Source organism: Prinia subflava, chromosome 9, assembly GCF_021018805.1.
Source record: "Prinia subflava isolate CZ2003 ecotype Zambia chromosome 9, Cam_Psub_1.2, whole genome shotgun sequence".
NCBI classification, from domain to species: domain Eukaryota; kingdom Metazoa; phylum Chordata; class Aves; order Passeriformes; family Cisticolidae; genus Prinia; species Prinia subflava.
Window position 1 is genome coordinate 11418764 of NC_086255.1, and position 24065 is coordinate 11442828.

The 24065-nt window shown below is 39.4% G+C and overlaps 1 protein-coding gene across 3 annotated transcripts in view; it reads right to left on the reverse strand.

Annotated features, from left to right (window-relative positions):
- Positions 1-364: 364 nt before the first annotated feature.
- The window catches only part of CFAP58 (cilia and flagella associated protein 58), a 57672-nt gene continuing 33971 nt past the window's right edge, over positions 365-24065 (reverse strand). The window contains exons 16-19 of one of the 3 annotated variants that reach the window (XR_010081296.1): positions 7234-7353; positions 5616-5749; positions 4800-5038; positions 1348-1461 (exon numbers count right to left, since the gene is read on the reverse strand). Coding sequence is in view for 2 of the 3 variants with exons in the window: in XM_063405355.1 (XP_063261425.1) it covers positions 1341-1461; positions 5616-5749; positions 7234-7353 (375 nt within the window). In the remaining variant the exon portion in view is untranslated. The other 2 variants (XM_063405355.1, XM_063405356.1) reach the window with 2 other exon arrangements.

A 24065-nucleotide genomic window follows, 5' to 3' on the forward strand; every position in this document is an offset into this window, starting at 1 on the left:
CAGCATGACTGCCCTAAAATGATAACTTTAGCATAATGCACTTGACAATGAAAAAAGCAGTAATAGCCATTTTGGGGACAAAAGAAAAATACAATGGATCTGATGACTAAGTGTTCTGCTCCCCAATGTAAAAGTAAAGTAGATCCCTGTCGTATTTAACTTGATTCCTTTGAATTAAACGCTTCCATTAAAGTTTCCCACAGTAGCTTTAATATTTAATTATGTATTCCACCAAAGAAAAGAACAAAATCTTTGCAAAGGGTTTTTTGGGACTTTTTTTTCTGGATGTGAAATATTTATCAGCATCTCTCTTTGGACAAGTATTTTTATCCCCCAGGCAGGGAAAAAAACTTCCACGTTCAAATCAGTTTCAAAACATTTTATTTTACAGCTTGAAAGTTTTCTATACTTCAGCACCTCATGCCGTGACTTTGTTATTTCACTTGTTAATGAATGGTAATTAAATCTCTTTTGGCTGAAAAGGTTGGAGGGCTCCTGCTGTATTACAAAAACAATTTCTGAAAGTTACAAAAATGCCCAAGTGTCTAGAAATTAAAGCATAAAGTTTGCCATGTTTTGAGTCCAAGTTTTAATCACTTGGAAGGATTTGTGTGGGAGAACAGCATATCCCACTGAGTGTGCACAGTCCCCCCAATTGAACAGACATAATTATGTCACATTGTATCTACCAGAGTAAACACAATGGTGCTCTTAATAACGTACATTGTGGTCACAAACTTCCTTGATCTTCCTAACAACTCCAGCAAACACTGCATAAACCCTATTATACACTACCTACACAGAGAACTGCTACACATGTACATCTAAGTAAAGACTTGTTAATTTTGCATTTGCTCAGCAGGGCTTGAAACATCAGCCTATTAATTTTTCTTCTCTTCTCTATTCTCATTTCTTTTAGGTGCTTTGACTCAGAAGATAAATGGAGTGCATGCTTACAACTGAGGTAGATAAAAGAGAAATAACTACACATTAAGGCATTTTGTGGTGTTACAGTGCTAAATAGAGGCACAATATTGAAGAAGAAATATCTTCACTATGCATTTACATCCATGCAGGCATCTGCTGGCATCAAATAGCCAATTTGGTACAGTTTGTGAAAAGAACTATGTTAATTCCAATATAAAATATGCAAAATATAAATGCAATATAAAATGCAATATAAAATGTAATTACAGTGTAAAAATGTGCTTTATTATGTACAATATACAAAATTTTCCTGAAGGTGATACAGTGATTTCAGTAGATTCTGAATCTCTTTTAAAATTACAGTTTCTCAAACAAGAAACTAGGAACAGGAACACAACTAGATGAGTGCATTCCTAGACTGCAATTTTGGGAATGGGCTTGTTTAAAGGAAACTCCCCCATGTCGAAGTGAGGTACAGCAATCTTGAGGGGTGGTAATTTCATTCCCATATCAATGTTGGATCGCTCCTTCTCCCTTTAAATAGAAACAAAGAAAGAGAAAATTCATATTTCATTCTGCAGCCCAGAAATGTTTACAAACTAAGGAAATCTGTGTCCTCCAGAGTTTCTTTGATGCAACCACATATCAAGAGATGGTTTAAAAAGTGTTGATTAAAGCCTGTTAGTGTAAACCTCCAGGACTAGGTGTCTGTTTGGATCTAATTACGAAACTACTGATGAGGTTTGGAATTATTAAAAATTAGAAATAAATGAGCTTTCTTTGTGCTACTTCCCAAAACGGTCAGAGCACCTCATTAGAGCAAGGATGTACATGAGCTCCATGACTTCAGATTTCTAATCACCAACCTGTTCTAGCTGGAATATGCCTGTTTTCAAACAAACAGCCACATTCATCAAAGGCCCAATGGTGAGGTTTTTTCCCTTTGTTGAATTTTAATGAATATATAGTGCTATCTGTCTTCACATTTTAACAAAGGTCCAGTGATAATTGCCCTGTCTGTGACATTTGCAGAAAACTAGCAGTGTGCTGTACATGCACTGACAGCCCCAGGGAGCTGCTCCATCTGAGAATCCAGGAGGTCTTGAATTTGATGACTTTAAGAGGAGGGAAGGAGGGTTAGCTGGTTCCACTCTTACAAAGTTGGGGAGGTAAGCAGAGCACTACAAAGATGAAGGGAAATATTCCAAACTCATTGCAATATACCTGGATTCTTCAGAGAGAGGTCCTGAGATATTTAAGATTAACCAAGTGGAGCTTTATGAAGTTCTAGTTTATCATAACAGCAAAAGTCTCAAGGCTTTACAAAGAAGGTCAGTACCAATATTTTATTTCACAGTCACTGAGATTGGGACACAAATGTGAGTGCAACCACACTTTTACAAAATCTAGCCTTATCACATGAGTATCTTTGCTCAGTCCCCACTAAGGGAAAAGAAAACACTTCTGCAATTATTGCTTTTCTATTTGCCTCAGGATTGGGAGATGTTCAGAGAAACTGTGTCAAATGTCTAATTAGGCATCGTTTTCCAAATTTGACCCATACGGAGATAGGGTCTTAACAATGAAAACCATTTATAACTGGTTTTTAATTGTATCAATGCAGCCCTAATGGATATGCCAGCTGACAGCACTAAAAACAGACATTCTGTATTTAGATGGCTTATCCCATCTCACTACTGGGCTTCCAAGCCTGGGGAGAGAAAATGATCCCCATTCCGAGCTCATTTTTCCCTCATGCTCCCATGGAGACAACAAACAGATGTGCTCATCAGAATGGAAAATTCTATGCAACTGAATACTATAATATATTATGCAGAATTAATGTGCAACCAGCCACGTGCAAAAGTTCCCAGTCACTACTGGCATCGCTCAGTGCAATTATTTACATATATAGGACTGCTGGATTAGGTCTGTGGTGTGGATTTAAGCTTCATATTTTCTCACAAATCCCTATCAAGATCAAAATGGGATCCTGGTGCTAGAAGCAACTAGGAAAATTGTGATGCAGAAGGGGTTCAAGAAGCTGAAGTTAAAAATAGGAAGAGATAGAAAAAGAATGGCTAAGACAACTGGGAAAAGCAACATTCAGAATCAGAGAGCTGAAAAAGAGGATTTCAAATTCACAACCAAAATCTTAAACACTGAATTTTCATTTTTAACACAAAACAAAGCTAAATTCCCGCTGTCACTATTCCTTCAGCATCACATGCAAAGCTGCATTTATTCAGTACCAAGATGGTAAATCACAACTCAAAGCTATCTTGTACAAATCAATAAAAGCTTTAAATGATAACTTTGTGAAAGGTTATCTGAGAGTATTAATTCTCTTTCGAACCAGGGTAGTCAATAATGTTTTTAATGCTATTGTCCTGACAGGACCCTCTTTTTATTAGCAAAACCAGCTACATTTATTTCAGACATGATGTTAACATTAGCCAGCAAGACAGAGAATCAAGGCAGTGGTTTTCTGTCAGCTGGGATTTAGAGAAACCTGAGATGGTATGAATCAAATGGCCCTGGCTCTTTGGCCAGCAGCCACACAGCAGGCACTGCCTGTGCAGCCCTGCCTGAGGCCACAGGGGTGTGGAAGGGCTGCACGGCAGGGAAGAGGGCTCCCTGGGAAAGAACCTGACTGCACAGCAGGTTCTCTCTACTGCAGAAAGCCAGCCACGTGTCTTGCACAACTGGCAGCTTGGAGAAGGAGGGCTGCACAAGGCTGTTCCCCTTGCCAACACAAAGCACAGCCCAGAGACAGCAGGAATTGCAGTTATCCAGGACCAGTATGCCCAGTTATGCCCTGTGTTCTTCAAAGCAGGATGCAGTCCAGCAGGCTTGACTGGGGTACCAAACAATGAGGGGCAGAGGAGAGCAAAGCACTGCCCCTCAGCTGCCACAAGACAAGAGAGGTGCAAGCCAGGGCTGGCAGCACAGTGCTGGTGCCTTCTGATGCTGTGGTGGGGGCCACAAGATGATGCCAGCCTGCAGAAGCACCATTCACAGCACCTAAATGTGCTTCAAAACACAGGTGTCACAAAGACACCAGTGCCCATCAGACTACAGATCTGCTTGCCCAAAAGAACAACCTGACAAGCTGCCCCAGTGGCAGGTATCTATCCTGAAGCTATAAACAGTGTTTCCAGCACAAAATGACTTTCAGTATGAAATTCCTTTCACTGTATAACATGCCCCAGTTCAGCCACCATCAACTCACACAGTATTTTTTGGTTAATTTTAAAGCAATTATGTCCTTAACAAGTGGAGTTTTTATGACAGGAATTAATTCTAGGTGAGATACAACAACAAAATGTGGGTGAATTTCTCCTCACTTTATGAACAGAAAAGAGGCATGATGCCAAAATGGAAACATCAAATCTACTGTGAAGGAGACATTTAGCTGCTGGAAATGGATTATCAGGCATTATGGTAGCCTCACATATTGATCCTAAAGCTCCAGAAAGGTCATTTGCACTGCGCAATTGTTGCTAATTCCAAATATTAAGGTAACATTATGCAATTTGCAGATGGACAGAAGTCACTGTTTATCACTGATTATTTTGCTAATTTGGTCATCAAAACGTTTGCTGTCTGAAACAGGATCAAGGGAGAAGTGATAAAGGCAACTTTGAATTATATTCAGCAACTGTAGAGAACCATGTGCTTTAGTGTGTGAGGAAGGCACAGGCTGAGGATGGAAATGAGTGGAAAACTCTGTGCATACAGAAAAACCTGGTAACAGATCACATCATCTGACTGCAGAAATCTAAGAAATCTCTCATTAAAAGTCAAGTCCACCCTCAGCACCCTCAGCAAGTTTCCAGATGACAACAAGCTGAATGGGGCAGTTGACTCACCTGAGGGATGGGATGCCATCCAGAGGGACCTGGATAAGCTCAAGAAGTGAGCCCATGGGAATCTCTTGAGGTTCCACAAGAGCAAGTGCTGGGTGCTGCACCTGAGTCAGGGCAACCCCTGGGCAATCCAGGCTGGGGGATGGACAGATGGAGAGCAGCCCTGCCCAGAAGGACTCGGGGGTGCTGGTGGGAGAGAGGCTGGACATGAGCCAGCCACGTGCACTCACAGCCCAGAAATCCTGTTGCAACAGCACAAGGGATAAGGGGTTTTAACTAAAGAAGGGTCGATTTAGACTAGATATGAGAAGGAAATCTTCTATTATGAGGGTGGTGAAAGAGGCTGGTGGCCCAAGTTGCCCAAAGAGGTGGGAGATGCCCTATCCCAGAAACATTCAAGGTCAGGTTGGGGCTCTGAGCACCTCATCTGGTTGGAGATGTCCCTGCTTGTTGCAGGGGGATTGGACTAAATGGCCTTTAAATGTCCCTTCCAACCAAAACTGTTCTGTAATTCTATGCTTTGATGTCAGAGACAAGACACTAATCTGTGTTCTCTGGGCACCATCTCATTGGTATGAATAATTTAACTGGACTGCAGAACGTGTTCAGCAACATCTCTGATGGATGTTCTTGTCCTGGCCATAGATTATGGTAAATCCAGACCAGACTGAAGTAACATGGAGGATAACATTCAGGAAAATTAGGCAACAAAACCGTATCAACTCAGTCGAATTTGGCCACATTCTGATCAAAAGGGTCTAAAACAAAAATCTAGCTTATGCAGAAAGTTGTGTAGACAAAACTGGTGCTTTCCCATACTTCTTCTGTTGCTCCTTGCGTTTCTCAGACAGATATTTCTTTTTCACTTCCAGAAGCTCATTGTTAAGTCTCTCAATTTCCTGTTTGTATTCTTTGCTCTGTGTTTCACACATGGTCAGTTCTGAGGACAAAGCCTAATAAACAAAACACAAACAGCAGAAACAGGAGATGTTTCATTTACACATGAGTGAGTACTTTTACAAGCACTTTCTCCCTTTATATTTGATGATGTAAGACATGATAATTTTCTACCACAACACTTTTTCCATCTTGATATTTCATTTGATCTCACCTCCGTTTACCTAAAAACATCTTACAAAATAAAGGTTATGCCATTTAACCATAATAGAACATGTAAAATACACTCCAAGCTTTATGGGAATGGCATTAACAGATACATTAGCTCTTAATTTCTGAGACATAAAGCTGGGCAAAAATCCAAAATTAAGGTCTTAATATGTCAGGGAATTATTTGATAATAATGGGGTTTATTCACAGGGATGCACTGCTAAGTGGAGAAATTCAATCCACACAGGCAAAGTGGTACCAGGCACTGTAAATGTGAATACAAGGCCACTTCCATGCGAATCAATAAAATTTTAAAAAGGAGGAGCATGCATAGTGCACATTCTTTCTTTCGAAAGGGTAATAGCTTGACCTGGGACCCCAAAATGGCATGCAGGCCATCATGCTTCAGCATGCTGTGCCTGAAATACAAAGTAGCAATTGACTGCGTTAGGGACAAATAAGGACCGTGTGGAGAACTTCAAATCACGTTCAGTTTAGCTAAACTTTGGCTTCTATTTTACATTTTCTACATTGTTTTTCTTCTCCATGGAAAGCTAAGATTTGCATAACAGCCTCTTTGTTTCCTAAGGGCCCATCTGCTCCTGCATTTTTTTCCTCATGGTTAGGATAGACGTGATTATGATGCAGTGAACAGGAGATGATGACTTCAACAGAGAAAGGAGCTGCAGAACTAGATGAACTCCTGGGGAGACTGATCTCTCAAGCAGACAAGAATAAGAGAAGATCAGCTTATTCATAGAATATCATAGAATTCTTTCAAAGAATTGCTTTTTAATATTATGCTTTAAAAATTTTCTACAAGATTCTTTTGGAAGCAGAAACTCCTCCCTCCAACTGACAAGGGGTTAGACCAAGTTCCTGCTGTCATCTCCACAAAATCTGCAAATCTAAATACACATGTACACATGACAAGAGAAAAAACAGTAACTTAAGACTGGATTCTCAGTATATTCCCACTAGTTTGTTAAAAAGAAAACAAAATGGTGATTTCCTTCTTAGAGTTATTAACAGTTCAAGAAAAAGGGAAGGAGAATAAGCTGAATGAAAAGCTGACAGCATCCCAGAATGCCTGTGCAAAAACCATATTTACACCATTGTGCTGCTAACTCATATTGTAATAAGACTTTTGCTCTATTTGAATGAAATAAAGTAGCATAATGTGCCAGAAAATGTTTGTTTGCTGCCCTGTGTTGCCCCTGGAGGAGGTGCAATGATAACCTTGCTTTCCTGGTCTAACACACCAGGGCAGGCACTCTGCTCACTGCAGATCTCCCTGCAGCCCCTCCCAGGGACAGGGGGCACCTCGTACTTTGATTTGCTTGGTCTTCTCCCGCAGAACGTTCCGGAACTGCTGCAGCTGCTCCAGGGCTTCGGGCCCAGGCTGCCGGGCCAGCACGTGCCTCAGCTCCATGTACAGCTTCTCCTTCTCCTAAGGAACAGACAAGAGGAAGAGCTCTTATTAAACTACTACAGCAGCAGCACAGCCTGAGAGGAAATCAACCTCACTGAAAATTGCAACTCAGTCAGGAAGGTATTTGGAGAAACAAATCTGCCTGTGTGTCACTAGCCATAAGGTATTTAAAGTTGTTGTGATAGCAATGGGAGAGCTCATTAAGATAAACATCCAGCTACTTCAAACCACGAATGAAACGCTCTTAAACACCACCAGCAGCAAGCACTCTCTACCTCAGCAGTTACTAGAAGGGTATCCAGGGCTGGGAAATTAATGACGAGAAACTGCGCTTATTGCAATCTTTCTTCTTATGAGTCACACTGCCTTACATTAAGGATCACAGCTTCACCCAACAGGATGTGAGCTGGCTATAGAAATGTCAGCAAAGGACTGTACAAAAGCGTTACTTCTTCCAAAGAAAAGCCTGCAAAGCACATGTACACACACAGAGAGATTTATATATATATAACCTTTCAGTTTAACTGCAGGGGCTCTGGGCAAGGGAAAGAAATTATAAACAGCAACAATTATGACTAGCACAATTACCAAATAATTTTTCTTTGTCATGTGTCTCCTCTTCCTTTATGTTGGAACAGTAATACTTGTGGGAGTTGGATATTGCCATGCCTGAAAAGAAACCACATCATGGACCCACTTACAGCTTTCTGTACTGAAATGCTGCTTTCAGATGTGTTTTGAGTGTACTTGCTTTTAGTCTGAAGAATAAAGTTCTGAAAAAAGCCACCTTCATAGTTTTCCACATTACAATAGTTTCACTATCTACCCTGAAAAACTAAGATCATTAAATAATATTATTTAGTAAGATCACATCCTTTTCTGGTACATTGAAAACTGGAATTAAAAAGGAGACTAGCAGACAAAAGATTTAACTGAGGAAGACAAAAATGCCAAGAAGGAGGTAGGACAGGTGATGATTTACACTGGATTTGACAAAGCTCCTTTTAGCTGTCTTTTTTATAAGCTCTGTCTACAACTCTTATGACAGAATTTGTCTGTTGGTTTGGGAAATGGTGCCATCACATCATCTAGAATTGCTACAATTGGTCTTTCTCAGTGGTTGAGCCAGGGTTTTCAGAAGTAGGTTGCTATTTTGAAGATGTGAAATTTAGGTGTCCATTCTTCAAGAGCATAAGGAGATTTTTTAGACCTCATCATTTTCTGAAAACTGTGCACTACACAATGGCTACAAGTTGGGATCCCAAAATAGCATCACTTCAAATCATGCCTTACATTTTTGCAAGCATTGCTAAACCCTGCAGATTACTGAGGAAGAGTTCCTTATAAATGAAATTGTTCAAAGTTTATCTCTGGAAAAATCAAAATCTCCTGAGATTCAGACTGAGGTTTGCATAGCAGCCAATACTAAATTGATAATTCATTCTGAGTAGAGAGTTATTACGCCACATCATAGTGGTAGTTCCACTACCAGCTTTTCTTTTTGAGGAAGTAAGATTTTACTGCAAGGTAGAAACAACAGCGAAACAAAAATCCACCTTGTCAAAATATGGCCAGGCAATATTAACATTTCAACCCTGAATGTATTATATATTTGTACTTTGTAATAGTGCAATGGTAATTTGGATAAATATGGGGCAATTGATAGATTAAAGGTCTTAAGTGCAATTGTTTTCCATTTTTTTTCTCTCCCTATCCTCTAGAATGGCTAACCAAACTCTTCAAACACTGTGCAATGGTGTGTATAATAACCTCATTTAGAGACAAAGCATACAATTCTATTGTAAGGAGAATCTATTTTATGCAGCAGAGACTCACTAGGTGTCCAATGTATATTGTGTCCATAAATCCAACAGAGGCAGAACCAGATGTCTTATAATGCATAGCCTGTCCTTCCTTGCTAAGCACTGTCCATCTCTTTTACATCTAATCAATTAATTTGTCTCTGGGTTAGAAGCACCATATGTCAGCAAAACATTAAAAGAAAACCCTGGATACTTCTTTCCTCCTCAGCAGAAGCTTGTATTCACAGGTTGGCATTTCTATAATTTCTGAAATTTTACCCCAGGATCCAAAAAATATATTAAAGAGAAATTAATTTCAATTGATTTAAAAACAACAACCGCAAGACTAAATCTACGTGAGCCACAAGTTGCATGTGCAGGTGCTTCCATCTCTACACATAAGAAATCAGAAATGATCAAGGAAAAAATATCAGCACAAATTCACAAAGAAAAACTTTGTATTTCTGTAATATATTAAGTCAATCCATTACGACTGCGTTTTTTTGGCTCGTCCCAAACTGCCTCCCCTCACATTCCCCTCCATCCTCACCCCAGGCTGCCATCACAACACACATCTTTCCACCGATCTGAGGTTTTGAGATCAAGGAACCTGGAGTCAAAAACCCACTGCAAGGCACAGCTCATCTTCCTGAGGTGAAGGAAGATCCATCAAATCTCTGTAAATCCATGCTGTTAAGCCTTCACTGGTAAGAGTAATGTACCTGTGTTCAGATCAGGTCTAGGCCAGTAACAAAGCTTTCTACAGGATCCTTCCACCACGAAATTCCCATGGAATTCTGCATGTGTTTGACTGTGGGACTGAGCCTGTAACATCAACAAGCTTCACTGGTTTATTACACACACTAAGCCAAGGTGATGGTGGAGAGATGATGGCACATTCATTTTGTGTATCTAGGGCACGCTGGGACACTCAGGCTGAGGATCACAGTTACATTTCATGCATTCTGAAGAGAATTTCAGCACCTCTGTGAATACCTGCTGTAAAAATTCTGCAAATAAAATTGCACATTATTGTTAGAACAGCCCTTCCTGTCTGAGATTTGTTTCCCAGGGGATCTCCGAAGAGCTCACAGATCTGTCTGTAGGTCCAGCCATGAGAGTAATTCTCTTCATCCCTAAGTCTCTCACCCATTAATTTGGAGAGGGAGGGTGGGGAAGTAAGCAGTGCTTTCCCCTAAATTTAACTAGATGCTGTCTCAGCCATATTCTGTAGCTCTCCTGGCCTGCTTGCTCTACACCAAACTGAGAAAAAAAAAAATTTTCTTCTGCAAATGACTGGCTAGCATTTGGCAAATTTCAGTTGATTGCCCAGGGTTAGGTGGTCACAAGTTGGCTCCATCTTCAGCAAGAAGAATCACTTTTGCCAGCAAAATCCTACTGCAGAAGAAGTTATAGGTGCTGACCAGCACATCCATCTGCTGTTCCACATGAGAAGGACCATCAGTACATCAGACACATTCCCAAAGTGACAGCAAGGTATTCACAGCCATGAACAGGGAATGGCAAGCATTCTCCACTCCCAGGCTGGAATAGAGCACTAAAGATGCCAACTCATTTTGTGTCATTCTGTCTCTGACCAGGACACCAGGAAATGGCACACCTTGTTAGTTAGCCCAGGGTTTTATTCTGAACCAAAGATGATGGATGACCATACAGTTAATGAAGATGTGATCACAGCAGAAATAGGCCCCACAGTCCCAGCTTCCTCATTTTTATCAGCTTCTTTCCAAAGAGATAATTCAACAAATTTACCTGGCTTAGCAGCACCCCAAGAGAGCCTTCTCCATCAGACCCACAAAAATCCTATTATGCATCAAAAGCTTTTTATCACATGAATTACCTAGAAAAAAACCCACATACACATACACAAAAATCCAAAAAGATTTTGCATCAGAGTAATTTAATTTATGTCAGTTCCTGTCTCCAGCAACTGAGCTAAAGAAAAAACTCAACAAGATAAAGATGTAGTGCAAAAGTGTGCAATATAGTGCATGGCAGCAGTTCTTAAAAAATTCAACCTAAATAAAAATTCTTATTTTAATTAGTAGGGTGGAGAAAGCAATATAGAAATGTGCAAGCACTCTACAATCCCTCATGGCTTTGGTGGGGATAACAAGTCAGTCAGTGTGCCACGGGAGGTTTCTTGTTTATTGGCACCATAACCAAAATGTCAGTGCTGTGCTGAGCTCCAGAGGCATTTTGTTTACGACATCATGCAGCAGCAGAGCATCCTTAGGGGTGGTGATTCCTCTTCATAAGTGTTAAACAGGACATGGAAATCTGGATTAAATATATACACAGACATACATATCCAGTCATAGCCATTTTAGCTGTATAAGCCCTACATTTATTTGTTGTAGTGTATACCTAGCAGTGGCTGTTGGCTCAAGACATCTATCTTTAGAATTTTTATGAGGTAAAGAAAAAAAATTAGCATATGGTGACCTTCACAAATTTTATAATAACAAAAGAAAGTTGCCTGCAGCACTATGAGAAATGTGCAGCATAAACTTTCTCTGCAAACACTTTCCAAAAGCTCCTCCTCTTTCCTATCTATTCCACATCCATCAGCAAATACCCTTGCAAGGATGCAGTTCCCTAGAACAGCTCCTGCTTTCATTATCACCTAGACACATCTTTAACTGTCCAGTGTGAGATTTTTTATTGGGTAAATTAATTATGTTTGAAAGAGAACACTGAGGCCCCTTCACAATACAGCAACACTAAGACTGCGTTAGATGTTTTGGGTTTTCCAATGAAAACCACCAGCTTGAAGGAAAGGGATAATCTCATCTGTGGTGAAATCTGCACCACTCAAACTTGTCTTGTAATGTATTTCTCCAGCTGATCATAATGCTTCTCAAGAGCAAATCTGTTTCCTTTGGCACAGAGCAAACTGCAGCAAATTGACTGGCATTTTCAAAACAACTTAATGAGAGAGGAAGAAAACACCTTGGAGCACCTTGTAAGGGCTTCACCCTTGACTGTTTTCTGCAACAGCAAGAGCTGAATGCTGCAGTATCACCATCTTCCAGGAACAACAAAATATGAACATTTCCACTGGGAGTGCAACTGCAACTTATTTTTATTATTATTGCTAGGAACGGTCACCATTGGATCTTCCCTAATAAGGGTGTAGGAAAACAGGTTTTTTTCCAATGAACAAACAAATAACTGACATATACTCCTCTCCTTTCAACTTCTGAATTCTGAGACACAAGTTTAACAATCTATGCAAAGAAAATGGCATGGATGTGTCTTGCTGAAGTAACAGCTGCAATACACTTTTTGCTATTGACATTACACAAGAGTTCATGAATCATTAATCAGAGTAGATCATTTAATCACAGTCTACTGTAATCTACTTTACACTGCAGAAGATGATCAATTAATTATCTCCTATTCTATATGTCTGAGCTCAAATACACACACACACATGAAAGTGAGCTATTCCTTGAATGTGAGAATTACCCCTGACATGACATGGATTGATGTAAATATTCCAACTATTTTCACAGTGCCTGCTGCTGGATAGTTGGGTTGAAGAGAGCTCTAAAGAAACCTTTGTTTTGCATTCTAGTAGTAATTTATCTTAAAGAGATCTGGAGGAGATCAGAGGTTGATACAAATCTTACCAACAAGGTTTCTAAATATTCTAAGTGAATAAGTCTACAAAGGAAATTATGGGGTCCTTTTACTGTATTATAATTACTTTATACAGGGTTCTATACAAAAAAAAAAGTCTCTTTTTCAGCTCTAGACTATTTGACTTAAAACCTCTGTATTTTAATGTCAGTGTAACAGCATGTATTTCAGCTATTCAATAACCATTTAGATTTTTAAAATTTTAGATGGATCAAAGGAGAATTATCATAGCTCTGTTAATAATGATTACCTGTTCCTGCAGGTGATAGCTTGGGATGAGGATTCCCAGTAGACCCAGCTTCTGTTCTCAGTTCAGACTGATCTGACAGATGACCTTGAAGGGTCAGAGAGATTGCAGAGCTCCTTCTAGAAATATCTATTTTTAAGTTAGGCACCTACGTCTCTTTAGTCACCCGCTTGACTTAGATTTTAAGATTTCCCTGAAAGATGAGAGCACTTTGCTTCAAGTCCTTTGGTGTTCTGGAATTGCTACCTCTGAACTGCTGTCTCAAAGTCAAGCCACCACTTAAATCTACAATACCTGTCGAACAAGGCAGTAAAGCCTACACACATCTTTTTGACAGGACAGCAGAGTTCCCCTGCATACATCAAGTATCTCAGGGAAGAAAGACTAGTCTCCTGTTACATTTTAAAACCTATTAAGAACTAACAGTACATCTAAGAAACACACACAGCAATTCTGAAATCATGAATGTTTTAATGCATGGCTTCCCTCAGACTCACTGTAATTATAGCTGAGCCTCTGCTATTCTTCAAGGAGTTCTGTTTCAGCTCCCCTTGCCTGCTTCTTAAAATTCAAAGAAACAGAAACAGGGCTGAAGAAAGGGGAATGACAGTGAATCCTAGTGTCCATGTAAAGACAACTGCTGTACTCAAGTGTTCCATGCCCTGTTTAAGATTACAGCTTAAAGATTAGAAAGGCATGGGAAGCCCTGAGCTCTGAGAGGTGCTCCAAGAGGTGCAGCAGTTGCCTGACTGATGCACCCTACTTGGCAGAGACTCTCCCTACTGAGGTTCATGGCTCCTGTGCACTCAGCAGCACATTTCTGGATGTGGCAAAAGAAGAGTGGAGAAATGGGGTTCTTTCTACAGCTGTATGTGTCCTCCTATGTCCCATTTTAAGCCAGCCTTCTAAAAAACCCAACCAGCCAAAGTGACTCTGCCTGCCTTCCTCTAACAGCTGCAAAAGTGCCTTAGCTGCAGCATCCTTCTGCATGTGTTCCCTCAACAACAGCACCATTCACAGTAAGAATAAAAACAAGACAACTGGAATAGAACAAATCTAGTCTGTCCCCATGGAAAGAATTTTTTGGTGGGGTTTTGCTGTTGTTTCAACTGTCACATAAGATAATACTCCATCACTGACTGGGATGCTGTAGATTGTCCATATCTTGCTGCTGAGGGAAGAGCAGAACACTCCTTTATCTTAACACAAGAACACCTGCCAAATGGTGAATACTGAAGATGTACCTCTGGGCCACCCTATAGAACAGGGCTTGTGAATGTATTGCTACGCTGCTGCTGCACTGCTCCAGTGTTTCAGCTTCTCCAGCAGATTCTGGATGCCTGGCAGTCAGTATCGGATCGCTACGGCACCGCACAGGCTCTGCGCTGCAATGTATGCAGTCAGCACAGCCAGTCATTTATTTTCCCTTAACAAGATAACTGGTTGATTAATATACTTTACCCTGGGGTGCACAGCAGATTTATTTCCTTCTCAGATACATGCTGAACACAGGAATGAGGAGTAAACAAGGTTGTTTTCTGTTGTTTGTTATTTACTGGAACAATTCCTGAACTTTTTTTTATCCAAGCTTTATTCTAGCAAACTAATGTTGAAGTTAAGGGGAATTCCGACTAAGAATTTAGGATTGGGTCATTTTACAAAATATTTTCAGTCTAATGATACAAGGTATCCATGCTCAGGATTCTGGGTTCAAACCAAACACCATGCATTTGAAAAAAACACTTTGGTGATCACTGTTTCTGTTTTGCTGATGCAGATTACAGATGCCAGTGCTGTGTCTTAGGTTCTTATATGGCATCCTTGTTTCAGTATCTGAATGATATTACATCTTTATTGTACACATCCTGAAGAACTTCTGGCCAGGGCAGGGATCCTCTTCTCACTATACAAGAGTTCTGGACACAAAGAGCAGAAATGGCAGGCCTGGACTACAGCAGGAGGTTACAAATGTGGGAGAAAACTACAGTAAGTCATGGTGTATTGAAGACAACAACCTCTTCAGGCATGCTAAACTTCGTGGACTGGGATTGCATGTATTAGAATGCAGGATACAAAACTATGCTTGGCACTCATCTACGGAGGATAGTATTTGTGTAAATAAAACAATCTTGCATGATGAGGAGGGATGACATCTGCTGACCCACTAGAGTTCTCTTTCAAGCTCAAACTCACGTAAATTATCAATTCTTTTAAAAAAATTGTAAAACAGATTCAGCATTCATATATATTTGCCACCTATAAACCCTAAGGGATTTTTACTCTGCTTGCAATTTTCTCAGCTTTGTAAATGACATCTGAATATTTCCAACCAAAATATCATTAGATGAGCTAAAAATGGTTCAGATCTCCAGAAGTTATTTTCTCAAATACTCTTGCACCTTGTTTCTGTCCAAATCCATTTATCATGGGAAATCTGTTTTGTTTATGAGGGCAGGGTAGTTTCACAAAGTCAGTAAAAATTACCTCTTCCACTAAGAAAACTCTTCACCAAAAGTATTTTGTTTAATCACTAGGTAATCTGCTTTGCTTCCCATTTCTCAGTGCCAGAAATATTTGCACTATTTTTACTGGAAAATTATTTTCTCACCCTAAAGAGCAGCCAATTATCTTCACCTGGTGACATTAAAGTGATCAGCATACTTCCTATCCATTTTTTCAAAACCCTGTTTAAACAAACATAGCAAAAAAAAAAAAAGGCTATTTTTCTGAGACTTTATTCTCTTCCATTTGAATTGCAACATATGTGGGAGGAGGGAAAGAATCTAAATGTCAGTGTGTTTTTAAGAGCAGTTTATCATGCTGTAAATTTCTATAGCGTATAAAATCTTCTAATTCTAGATGGACTGAGATTAGAAGGTCTAAAATAAACTAATGTGCCAAGAAGTGTATTGGAAAGATGCAGAAATAGAAATCAACTCCTTTCTGAGGAGAGCTAGGGCAAGAGCTGAACATTTCTCAGATATCTATTGAATTATTAAAGCTTACACAAAACTTTCAGGTAGATATGTAGACCCTCAAGAGACCTTGTGACTCATACCTTTCATGGTTTTGAGATATGATTCCTTACTAAATCATCACAGGATCGCCTATGAGCCGTGGTAAACTGCACTACAATTTAACACAATTATCCTACAATTGGCTTAGTGTGAGTGGTTCTGCCCTACTCACAGAACCCTACTGGCTACACAATCAACTTTTTTAAAAAATAAATAATTAAATTAATTGGGAAAAAAATTACCAGTCAGAACAAAAGACACTAGAGATATTCTAACTGCATAGAAAAATCATCATGCCAAGCACAGAATCACTGAAAGACATCAATCCTTCAGTTTAAAACCAATATTAAATACAAAACACCTCCACTTAGAGTGAAAGCTAAAATCGTCACGAGGTTCTAGTTTAGCAATGAACCTTTCAAACACAAGAAAAGGAAAATAAAAGAATGGCACAAGAAGGAAAGAATCTAAGAGCAGTCCTAAAGGATGACTTGATGCACTAGGTACCTCCATATGTCACTTCATACTGCATTGGAGAGTCCAGTTGAAGTAAGTTTCAAGGTATTGGCTGAAATTATTTTGGTGGCACTAATTCAGTAGACTTTTATGCATCATAATATTGAGCTGGTAATGAGATATTTTTTATCCATCACAAGTTAGATCTGGGTTGCAGCCAGAGTTCATGAGCACACATTATTTTTTCATTTGAAAAAAGAACAGAGCTTGTCTTTGGAGTCTAAATCAAGGCTATTCTTACAGTGTGCCTTTGACACATCAGCCTAATTCTGCACGACAGTGGGGAAGTAAACTTTTTCTTTATGATTCATATCCAGCTGAAAGCCAAAAAGTAAATGTTAGGCCTGAGTCCTTACGGTATTTTCCATTTCTATATTTCAATGCAAATCCCTTGAAATTCCAGTCACCAACTTAGAACGGGAGTCATAACCTCAAACCTCCCACTGCACCAGGTACTACTTTCTCTCCCTTGTTTCCTTAAGGTACGTAGCAACACTTAAGCTTTTTATAAGGACAGGGGAGCATTTTTCTGCTTTCCCCTCCCACCTCCCCCCACATCAGGAACCATTAGATCAATGGCTAGAAGTTTTGGCAGCTTAGCTTTCTCAGAATCACAGAAATGCTGGAAGTAAACCTCAAGATTCATATGCTCCAACTTTTCTTTCATTCCCATTTGCTTATATTGGTGACCAATATACATCTATGAGAGCAAACAGTAAATTTGTTGTCCCTTTAAGAGCAAACAGTAAATTTGTTGTCCCTTTACCGGGACGACTCATGCAAGGACTTTGCAATTAGATCTTAAATTGACCCCTTTTAAATCTCTGAATCATAGAATAGAAGCTTTTAAGGAGACCTCAAGGATCATCTGGTCCAGCCTTTCTCAGCAAAAGCATCATCTAGACAAGATGTACCCTGTCCAGATGGATGTTAAAAGTGTCCAGTGTTAGGCAATGCACCACTTCCCTGGGGAGATTATGGCCATGCTTCCAATTGTTCTCATTGTTAACAACTTTCCTCTGGTGTGCAGTCAGAATTCCACAGGACTAATCTGTACCCATTACCCCCATCTTTGCCATGTGATTCCTTGTAAAAATAAAATCTCCATCTTTTTTTTAATCATCTTTTAAATACCAGAACATAGTTATAAGGTCTCCCCCCAGCCTTGTTTTCTCAAAGCCAAACAAATCCAGTATTTTCAAACCTTCCTCCTATGGCTAGCTTCCCAATCCTTTGATCATCTTTGTGGCCCTCCTTTGGACCCACTCCAGCCCGTTCATCTTTTTTATCTAGCAGGGACTAAAACTGAACACAGTATTCCATGTGTGGCCTGACAAGTGCTGAGTAGAGTGGAAAAACCTCTGCTAGTGATGCCCTTGTTGACATAACCCAGCATCCTGTTGCCCTTCTTTGCTGCAGCAGCAAAATCTTCACTCATATTGAGCTTGTTGTCCACCAGGATGCCCAGGTTCCTCTCCAGGGAGCTGCTCCCCAACCAGGTAGATCCCAGCCTGTCCTTGCACCCCTGGATTGAATTTCCCAGCCGTAAGACCTTACACTTGTCCTTGTTGACCTTCACTCTTTTAAAGCATTGTTGCTACTTCATTTCTCCTGTCTAACAGTGGGCCAATATTTTCCATCTGTTTCTGCTTGTTGTTTACATACATAAAGAGCTTTTTCTTGTGGTTTTTGACAACTTTAGCCAATTTCACTTCAGTGAGTGGTGCAATTCCTTTGTGCTGATATGTTTATGCCAGCTACTGTCTATGCAATTAGATGCAATTTTACTGGCAGGAAAGTCTTCTGCCATTCAAGAGCTAAATCAGAAAAGTGACTTCTTTGCTGGTAGAAATGGGGCTTTTAAGCATAAAAAAGGCCTAGAACTCAATATACTCACCCCTTTAATTGAGGACTGAGAGAACTGCTAGCTTGAGCTTCAAGATAGGGTATTAATCCAGTGCTTCCAGAGGAAGTCAAATCCTCCAGGAAACAGAGATAGAAAAGCACCAAGTCCTACTACACTATAAAAAGCTAAAACGAAAATTTCCCGTTTCATTTTTGGATGGAAAATCCCTTCAAAAGGCTGACTTCATATATAAATGATAAAGGAGCAGTAAAGAAAGGATTGCATTTTTGCAGTGGATTTTGCAGTTCACCTGTAAGTTTCAGTGCATACAAAGCACTCTCCCAAGCTACCTCTGCTGAAATCTCTCTAAAGACAGGATGACAGAGGAACAATAATGGGCAGGTCAAAAGAGACTTTTAGGGATTCTACAGTCATTAGTTTCCTGAAGTGAATTGCAGTTATTTTTTTACAAAAATAGACAATTCTGACAAAAAAATCCCCAGCTCGGACTCTGTACCCTACTTGTAACATGCAAGTAGGTTATACTCTCAAATCCAAGTAGAATCTACACTGGGCACCAAAAAAAATAAATGCCAAATTTGAGAGAGTAAAATAAATTTCAGCCATTTTGAAGATGTAAAGGTAACATCTAACATAAAACTCATCTGGGCCTTAAGAATACCAAAACAAAGGTAGGGGTAGGAGAGTATTCTCTTGTTTTTCCTAGCAGGTTGTCTGATGAGAAAATCTCTTACTCAGCATTTGAGCACACATTTCTCTTATGTGGAAGCTACTTCAGCACTGTCAGAGGAGTGAAGAACTTAGCAAAAGCATGCCTCATGAAACTCCCAAGCTAGGGAAACAAATGATTTTCAGAAGGACTAGGCTCCCATAAAGTGGGCTGGAAAAACCCCCAAGAATAAAAAAAAAAAAAAAAAAAAAAAAAAAAAAAAAAAAAAAAAAAAAAAAAAATATATATATATATATATATATATATATACACACACACATATATATATATAAAAAACCGGGGAAATGCATAACAAATACAGGGGAGCAAATCCCCAAGCTCCTTCATTTCTTGGGAGAAAATTTTGATTTCAATAGATGCCAATCTGTATAAACCCACACAGCAACACATTGTTCTAAAGCAGATTTCTTTATGAAACTATAGTACCAGCTCTGAGAAATAAAGATGGTTATGTATATGTTCAGACACTATAGCAACGAACACCTCAAACTGGATAGAACAGCTCTACTACCAAGTTAGCACAAATAAAATAAAACATCTGCCTATTTTGAGTGTTTCGCTACTGAATTGAGTCATCTCTCTAATATATTCGTTCACACACCAGTACAAGAATGGAAATTATTTTATTCCCTTTTTACTTGATGTGAAGCATGCAAGAGCTAAGTAGCCTGCCCAAGGTCACAGAGAAAGTCTCTCGAAAGTCTCTCGTTCTCCCCTCCCTGCATCTCCCAATACCTGAAATGGAACTGGGCTGGAGACAGCAGCATCCCTTCAATTCCTCCCACTCTCTGTCACTGGGACAGTCAGTTCTCTGGAGGGATGGAAACTTAGCTCAAAGCTTGGCTCAGTGCAAGGACATGTGGGTGCTATCTGGCTGTAATCTCTGAGTCAGATACATGAGCTAATCATGCCTCTTGCCTTTGCACTCTTTGAACTATGAGCTCAAGACACAGTCAGCATCACACCCTGACTGCCCAGTCCTGGGCTTTGATTGCTGACAACTTAAAACAGTAGCGATTAAAAATAATGCAGAGGAAAACAATGCTACACTACTACATGCAAGGCTTAAATAAGACACTTGCCTTTGCCTCCCTGAATAAATAATCTAGGTTACACTTTCTTTTACATTTATGAACAATCTTCTGAGATGACTGACAAAAGAGATAACTGACATATAATGTGAATCTTTATGCTGTTATCCATTCCAAGACATGCAGCTGAATAAAATTCTGCTCAGTCAGACATAAAATCAAATTAGAGGAGTTCACTCTGAAGAGAAAGAACTAAATTTGAAACAAATAAAGCAGTGCATAATTCACTTTTAATGGGCTAAGTTTCTAAAACCACACTAATCATAATCCTAACAAGGTAATACTTTCCACTGTGAGTTTACCACATCACTGCTCAGTACACAGCAGAACAGAGCTTCAGTCACATGAGGGATTTGCCCCACATGCAAAGTGAGCAATTGTATTTTTGCAGTCAGGATTTGCAGAGCACTCCTGTTTATCAATAATTATTCCTTATGGCCTTACAACACAGTCATTCACTCCACACGTGTTCACAAAGACCTTCACCCATCAGTGAGATCTCCTGGATAAGACACAACGTATTTCTCCACAAAGCCCTGCAATATTACTCAACAGTTTAGAAAAGAACCAAAAAAATGCTCCATCTTGACAGCATAAATTCAGAAGGAAGGTAATGACTCAGACAGGAAAATGGGCTATCCCTGAAGTAACATTTCCTATGTTTGGAAAAAATGCCATTGGATTTTTATTGACCATAAGTATTCAAGACCTTGGGTTTGGATCTGATTTTTAAGACAGCATTTTTCATCAACACAGCAGCTCGCAACTGTGAGAATGCCTGAATTAAAAGTATGATCACCTGCTTTGCAGCTACTCTTCAAAGTAGCATCTCAGGATGACCACATTTATTTGGTACATGAGAGCTGATACCTTATAACCCAAGATGCTGTGGCGACAAGGTCCAGATAAATCAGAAACAAGAAAAGATTTTTGTATTCTCTAATACAGGAAATCTTTTTACACCTTTACTAAAATGTTCAACTCTGAAAATCTGTTCTATCAAAACCCAACATTCAGCATGTTACATATTCACTATCTCTCAGCATATGTCTGATCCAAAAAATGCCCTGATGACCAGTTAAGAGAGATTTTTGCATGAGATTCTAGAGTCAAGCTGGGTTTTTCCCATTTTGTCAGCAATCTAAATTTTCTGACTGAAATATGGCAGATCATTCTTTTAATCACGTAGCATGGATTGTAGCTTGCATCTACATCTGCCTCAGTTTTTAAGAAATGACAGGTCAGAAACAATGAAAAAGCTAATAAAAAAGATATGATCAAATGCACATGAGGAGCAGGTAAAATAAGCAGATGCCTTTCTACATGAATCTATATACTGTGATCCTTACTTAGCAAAAATTTCCATTTATATATCCAGCTGAAACCTTGTTTCCTGCACTTTTATTTAAAAGACCATGTACCAAAAAGTAAAAAAAGAAGACAGAGCTACAGTGCATGCAATACAAATGGAATTATTTTTCCCTTATAAAAACATTATGGCTCTGCATGACTATGCAGCAGGGTGAATATCCTACAAATCAAACTGCAGGTTGCTGACACTGGGCTCAACCATTTCCTCACATGGGTTATTTCTAAACTCTAAAAGTATTTTTAATGCTCAGTATTCAACATACAAGGTTTTTTGTACTCTATTTTATTAATACACTTTGATGTGAGGAAATTTATGCTCCATAATATGCACATTAGACACAGATACAAGCTTCACCTTAAAGAAATACCCTATTTGCTAGCATGATGGCCAAACACACACATGAAAAAAGATTATGTATGGCAAGCAAGAGATTAGGATCATTTTAAAGCTGATACACCCAATGGCTATGCCCTTGTTACATGGCAAGATGTGAATGAAGATGACTGGGAGTGAGGAAGTGTGACTTATGCAAGCAAACACAACACAGGGATAGCAGTCCTCCTCTGACCTAGTGAGTTTGTAGCCCTCAGTCTGCAGGCTCCAGCTCTGAATATGGGGGATGTTCTGCCAAGCAGGCACAGCCATCAGCAATTCCCCCACTCCTGCAAACAAGCAGTGACTGAACTGAGCTGAGCCGACTTCCAGGAGAGACTCATAATAAAGAGATGCTGAATGCCTTTAAGCATGAAGGGTTTACCAGGATTTAAAAAAGAAAAGAAAAAAAAAAGAGAGAATAACTCTCTCAACATACAAATTATATTGAAGGAACAAAATTTAAAATTCCTGAAATTGGAGCTAAATTACTGCTATTTCCCATAATTCTAAAGTTCAGTCAGGACCAAATCCTACACTACCTTTCAAATACTTTGCTTCAAATACACTTCAAATCTTTCAGACTGCCCAGAAGGTGGTCTAGTGAAGCCACCCTCCTACCGTGTGAAACTCAGCTCTCTCCAGAAAGCAGATGTTACTGTTCTGTTTATTTCCTTCTGCTAAAAGTGCTCCTTAGGCTCACTCCTTCACCACAGCAGTTTGGAACTGGGTAACATCAGTTTAGTAAGCTATTAGCGAGGGTTTGGTTTTGGTGAGTATCAGGGTATGATTTTACAAAAGAGATACTATCATCATACCAAGGACACCCAGTCCAAAGAATAATAAAATGCCTTTTACCAGGTTATCCACACACTCAGCAGAAGCAGCTCTGCTAGTACACTGAATTTGTGCTCATTGTGCCAGTGAGCTATCCAGTAGCACACACAGCCCTTCAAGGGAATGAGCTGGGGGTTGTTCCCATCTCTGGTTACCTCCTCATACCCACACCCTGCCATGAAAGAGCCCTATTTCAGTCTTGTGGAAGACTCAAAACACTGTGGAAAAACAGAAAAGAGCTCAGAAACATTGATGTTAAATTCCTGAACACAATATGGAGCATAGTATTTTTAGCTTTTACTATTATTTTTCCGAGGGAAACCTTCATTTCGGCATTGTTACACAGGAAATTGGTGCCTGAATTAAGAACACAAAGGAACTCATTAGCAATTCTAGCTATAATCATTAGATTTCATATAGCCAAACCCTGTCTTAAATCTAGAAAAATAATAAAAACATCATTGAGTTGTCATAGAAGGACTATTGCAGAAACAGAAAGATTATACCAATGGCTAGTACAGTAATGTAAGCTCAAATAACTACTATTTCAAAGATTTTCTTGGGCAGGCAACTTAATACCTCTATATCTCAGTTCTTCAGCTGAAAATAAAGATAATAGCAAAATGGGAGCATACTAAGGATAAGGCCAGATATGCAAGAGAGACTATGTAGAATCTAACACAATTTGTTTTGTGCATGGGTAAAGCACAGTAAATTTGAAGCTATTTTTGCTACATTTTAAGCTGACTATTTCACTGACAGCATTTCAGTGCTATGCAACAAAGATCACATTTTTCCAAGCAGAGGAATAATACACCACCATGCATTACATACAAATGAAATTTCAGATCAATGTTTTCCTATGAAACAATAAATAGAGACAAACTTGTTTTGATAAGATCTGCTGAGCTTCTTCTCGAGACAGAGGGAGATTCAGGTCACATTTTACTCTTCAGTGAGTGATACCCAACACAGGCATCAAGACTATTAGGGCATTTAAGATGTTAAAATCACACCTAGAGCTGGTAATCTGTAGCTATCCCTACAGTCACCACAGAGACCAGATTAACACCTCTGGTTAAAGCCAGGACTCTTTGGAGTCCTTCTCTGTTATATTTGATAGCAACATTTGCACCACAGGAATACAGTCTTTCCTTCATTCTACAACATAAATCTTACTGTTATCTCTGGGGTTAAGGGACATCTGATACAG